At 34.6% G+C, this 5,800-nt stretch overlaps 1 protein-coding gene across 1 annotated transcript in view; it reads right to left on the minus strand.

Annotated features, from left to right (window-relative positions):
• The window catches only part of LOC105810896 (ATP-binding cassette sub-family A member 3-like), a 103,136-nt gene that overhangs the window by 31,510 nt on the left and 65,826 nt on the right, over window positions 1-5,800 (minus strand). Inside the window, exon 21 of the mRNA XM_012644943.1 lies at window positions 4,973-5,232. Coding sequence (XP_012500397.1) covers window positions 4,973-5,232 — 260 coding nt within the window. The remainder of the gene's footprint in view (window positions 1-4,972; window positions 5,233-5,800) is intronic.

Genomic DNA, 5,800 nt, shown 5'->3' on the forward strand with positions numbered 1-5,800 from the left:
TACGTTCTCTAATCAAAAGACATAGAGTGGCTGAATGGATAAAAAATAAGATCAAACTATATGCTGCTTACAAAAGACTCACTTCACCTGTAAAGACTCAAGTAGACTGAAAATGAAGGGAGGGAAAATGACATTCCATGCATATAGAAACTAAAAGAGAGCAGGAGAAGCTATACTAAGAAAAAAAGAGAGAAGATTCAAATAAATAAAATTAGAAATGAAAAGGAAATATGTAACTGATACTATATAAATACAGAGGATACTGTTATTAGATAAAAAAGACTTTAAGTCAAAAATTGTGAAGTGAGACAAGGAAGGTTATCATATAATGATAAAATATCCATTCAGCAAGAGGGTATTCAATTGTAAACATATATGCACACAAAATTGGAGCACCTAAATACACAAAGCAAGTATTAATAGAGCTGAAGGGATAAACTGCAATATATTAATAGTGGGGGGATTTAAGACCTACTTTCAGCAATTAACGTATCATCCAAACAGAATGTTAATAAGAAAATATAAAACTTAAACTACACTATAGACCAAATGGGCCTAACAGGCATATATGGAACATGCCATCCAACAGCTGCAGAATACATCCTATTCTCAAGTGTACATGGGACATTCTCTAGCATAGATCATACGTTAGGGTGCAAAACAAATCTTAACAAATTCGAAAAAGTTTAAATCACATCAAGTATCTGTTCTGACTATAATGACATAAAACTAGAAATCAATGAAAGACCTATGGAAAATTGCCAAATATATGGAAATTAAACAACATGCTCCTGAATAACCAATGGGTCAATGAAGAAATTTAAATGGAAGTTAAAAAAGATCTTGAGCTTCATGAAATGGAAATGTAAAATAACAAAACTTATGGGACACATTGAAAGCAGTTTTAAGAGGAAAGTTTATGTAATAAATCAACAAAAAAAAATCTCAAATAAACAACTCGATAATATAGCTGAAGGAACTAGGAAAGCAAGAACAAACTAAGCCCAAAATTAGTGAAAGGAAGGAAACAATAAAGATCAGAGTAGAACTAAATGAAATAGACACTAAAAAACTATAGAACAGCCAGTGAAACTAAAAGTTTGTTTTTTTGAAAAGATTAAGAAAATTGACAAACCTTTAGCTATACTAAGAAAAAAAGAGATACGATTCATATAAATAAAATTAGAAATAAAAAAGGAACTATACAACTGATACCACACAAATATGAAGGATCATAAGACACTATTATGAATAATTACATACCAACAAATGAATACCCTAGAAGAAATGGATCAATTCTTTGACATATACAACCTATCAAGATTGAATTCTGAAGAAACAGAGAATATGAATAGACCAATGATGTATAAGAACATTGAATATGTAATAAAAAGTCCCCCATCAAAGAAAATCCCAGGATCTAATTCACCGCTGAATTCTATCAAAGATTTAAAGAAGAACTAATATCAATTGTTCTCAAAGTATTCCAAAAAATTTAAGAGGAGGGAATACTTCCAAACTCATTTTACAAGGCCAGCATTACCCTGATATTAAAAACAGACAAGGATACAATGATAACAAAATTATAGGACAATACCCCTGATGAACACAAATGGAAAAATCCTAAACATTGTACTAGAAAACCAAATTCAACAGCATATCAAAAGGATCTTCACCACGATCAAGTGAGATTAATCCCAGGAATGCAAGGATGGTTCAATATATGTGGTACATCAACAAATAAATGTGGTACATCACATTAACAGAATAAAATATAAAAACCACTTGATTATTTCAGCAGATAAAGAAAAATCATTTGAAAAATTTAACATTGTCTCATGATAAAAAGTCAACTAATTAGGTATAGAAGGAATGTACCTCAACACGATGAGGTCCATATAAGGCAAATGCATGGCTAGCATCATACTCAATGGGGAAGAATTGAAGGGTTTTCCTCTAAGACCCAGAACAAGACAAGGATCTTCACTCTCACCACTTATAGTCAATATTATACTGGAAGTCCTAGCCAGAGCAATTAGGCAAGAGAAAGAAATAAAAGGCATCCAAATTAGAGAGGAAGAAATTAAATTGTCCCTGTTTGTAGATGATGTGGTCTTATACAAAGAAAACCATAAAGACTTGACACCAAAGCTGTGAAACTACTAGAAGAAAACATAAGGGGAAAGCTCAGTGACACTGGTCTAGGCTATGATTTTTTTGGATAAGACTTCAAAAGCACACACAACAGATGCAAAAACAGACAAATGCGATTACATCAAGCTAAAAAACTTCTACACAAAAAATGAAACAACTGACACAGTGAAGATTCAACTTGCTGAATGGCAGAAAATATTTGCAATCCATACATCTGATAAGTGGTTAATATCCAACATAGATAAGGAATGCAAACAACTCAATAGCAAAAAACCAAACAACTCAATTAAAAATGGGCAAAAGACCTGAATAGACATTTATACATATGAAACAATGTTCAACATCACTAACCATGAGGAAAATGAAATTAAAACCATAATAAGGTATCATTTTACTCTTGTTAAAATAACTATTACCACCAAAAAGACAAAATATAAAAAATACTAGCAAGGATGTGGAGAAAAGGGAACATTTGTACACTGATGGTGGGGAAGTAAATCAGTGCAGTCATTATGGAAAACAGTATGGAGGTTCCTCAAAAAACTAAAAGTAGAACTACCATAAGATCTAGCAATCCTACTATGGATATCTAAAGGAAATAAAATCAGCATATCAAAGAGATATCTGCACTCCCATGTTTATTGTAGCACTATTCACAATGGAATCAACCTCACTGTCCATTAATGGATGAATGCATAAAGAAAATATATATACACACCACGCAATATAATTCAGCCATAAAAGAGAAGGAAAGCAGTCCATTTGCAACACTATGAATGAAACTGGAGGACATTATGTTAAGTGGAGAAAGTCAGGCACAGAAAGATAAATATCACATGATCTCACTTATATATGGAATAGATCTCATAGAAGTACAGAATGATGGTTATCAGAGGCTGGGGCAGTGGGGGGTGGGTGTTGGAGAGTTGTTGGGCAAAGGATACAAAATTACAGTTAGATAGGAGGAAAAATTCAAGAAATCTATTGCACAGCATGGTGACTATAGCTAATGATGTTATACTGTAGCCTTGAAAAATGCTGAGAATGGATATTAAGTAGTCTCACCACAACAATGATAACTATCTGAGGTCAGACATGTATTAATTAACTAGATTTATCCATTCTGCAATGTGTATATACTTCAAAACTTTGTGTACACAATCAATACATCCAATTTTATGTCAATTTAAAAAGTAATAAACTTGAAAAAATATTCAATGTATAAGCCAGAAAAAAGATAATAAACAATTTGCAATTATACCCTTGTATTTGCAAACTCAAAATCAAATGAATCTCCTGGAAAATTGTAGTCTCTCTTAATATTTTCCATAACCTTGAAAATTCATTTTATCTTTAAAAAACAAATGCTTGCTTACCTCCAAAAATGCTTTCACTTTATTGTTGGACTCTGCTGATTCCATACTTTCTTCTCATATCATTATTTTTGGTAAAGTATCATGCACAGTGTTATGCTGGTGAGAAGTGGAAGTCTCTTTTGACTTTCCAATGGCCACATCTACTCACTTCTTTTTTGTCCTCACCCTACATGACTCTGCAACATTTTCCTCTCAAAATATATCTTCTGGAATTTCTAAAACAGTAATCTTTTCTTATTCTTATTCTACCACAACTATTCCTCTCTAGTCTCTTAAATAATTCTTCAAAATTTCATTCTAAGTCAGGGTCCACAAACTCCAACGTTTTTAGGTGAGTCTTCCTCATATAACACAATATTTCCCCTTGGAGAGGTGTGAAAAAATGTATAGACATTTGCTTTTCATAATTTTGGGATTCTTTTATGAGAATGAACACTCAGGCATAGCTCTTGCAAGTAATTTAGTTTGCTATGCAGAGGCTCAAGTCTTGCTCACATGAAATATTCATCCTTGAAGAAGTATACAAAGGAGTATATAAGCCAATCTTCAATTAGTACAGGGAATTCTTTTATGACAGGTGAAGGGATAAGGGAATGAGGCAGGAAGCCTGTGATTGCGGAGCTCTGTAACAGGGAGAGATGAAGTACCTGACCCAGTTCATAATTCATGTTTACGAGGTGATTCAACAAAGGAGTGACAATACTCCTTATTTTAAAAACTCTTTGTAACAATAGTCAATTTAGTAAATACATACCCAAAGATCATAATCAGAGAAGGAAAATGAGGAGATGCAAATTTAAGAATTCTGCATAAACTAGGACTGGAAAGAAGAAAAACTGGCTTAGTTATACACATGTTAAGTGAATACAGAGTTTTTCTTCTTTCTGTAAAATCTTGTCCGGAGTCTCAGGTTCTTGTGCCTTTTCATGAATTGGTGAGGAAGAGCTATCCCATAAAACCTTCCTGGTATCTCCTAAAGAGCTCAGGATTCCTCTCTGTGCACCTCACTCTAAAGTGCTACAATATCAAGGGATAGCACTTTTAAAGACACTGACTGTACATTGGAGACATCATGTTCTCTTTCTAAGGCCTTCCCTTCCAAGAAGAAAGCTGCTCTTTCCTTCTCTTTCTGGCAAACAAGTACAGGGAAAAATACTCCTCAATTTTCCAAAATCAAGCGCAAAACTGATCCCTTAGGTCATGTGATGGAGCCATAGGAGGTAGGGATAAAGAAAAGGAATCACATCAAAGGACCTGCAGCTCAGGTCCAGTCCCATGATTTTAGCATGAAGATTCCAGATCTGGCACAATGTTTAGAATACCAGAGGCACTCCAAGTAACTTAATTGATTTACATCAAGTATACAATTTCCTCCAATACCTAGAAATTAACTGTCTGCAAATGCTCTTAGATATCTATAGGTTCATTACTCATTTATTTACTGCTGCCTTCTGGGGGAGGGGAAGTCTTATGACATCCTTACACTTACTGTTTTCTAACGCGATGCTCATGAGGTAACCAACGGTGCCTGCAAAGTAGTTGAGTAGGAGAAGCTGGATGAAGGCAGAAGTACTTTTAGAAAACAGGAAGCTCATCAGGTACACAAAAGGAATCGCAGACCAGGCATACAGTGTGAAGATCACCATAGTTTCCAGAAAGTGGTAATTCATGACATAAATATCAAATTTGTAATATTTTAACACTCCCTGCAACACAGAGGGTACAGAGATAAAGACAAGGTAAAGGGAAAGTGCAAAAGTCAATCAAGTCAGAACATTTAGAGAAGGAAATAGCAAGTCTTACCTTTATTTAGTACAAATCGTGTTCATTAAGTCAATCTGCCTTTTTTTTTTTTTTAACTTTAGCCTAAGAGCATGAAGTTATTGACACATCTTCACCAGAGGACACTCCAGTTAGCAGAACCACTATGCGTCCCTTTATTTATTTTTTTCTACTTGGATCAGTTACCCCAATAACCCTGTCAAGTTTCAGTAGATTATTCCTCTAAAGAGACACTATTTCTTTTTCTTTTTTTTTTTTTTTTTTGAGGCAGAGTCTCGCTCTGCTGCCTGGGCTAGAGTGCTGTGGCATCAGCCTAGCTCACAGCAACCTCAAACTCCTGGGTTCAAGTGATCCTCCTGCCTCAGCCTCCCAAGTAGCTGAGACTAGAGGAGGCATGTGCCACCATGCCCAGCTAATTTTTCTATTTTTAGTAGAGACAGGGTCTCACTCTTGCTCAGGCTGGTCTCAAACTCCTGAGCTCAAGCGAT

This window comes from Propithecus coquereli, unplaced genomic scaffold (assembly GCF_000956105.1).
Source record: "Propithecus coquereli isolate 6110/MARCELLA unplaced genomic scaffold, Pcoq_1.0 Scaffold223, whole genome shotgun sequence".
Taxonomy (NCBI): domain Eukaryota; kingdom Metazoa; phylum Chordata; class Mammalia; order Primates; family Indriidae; genus Propithecus; species Propithecus coquereli.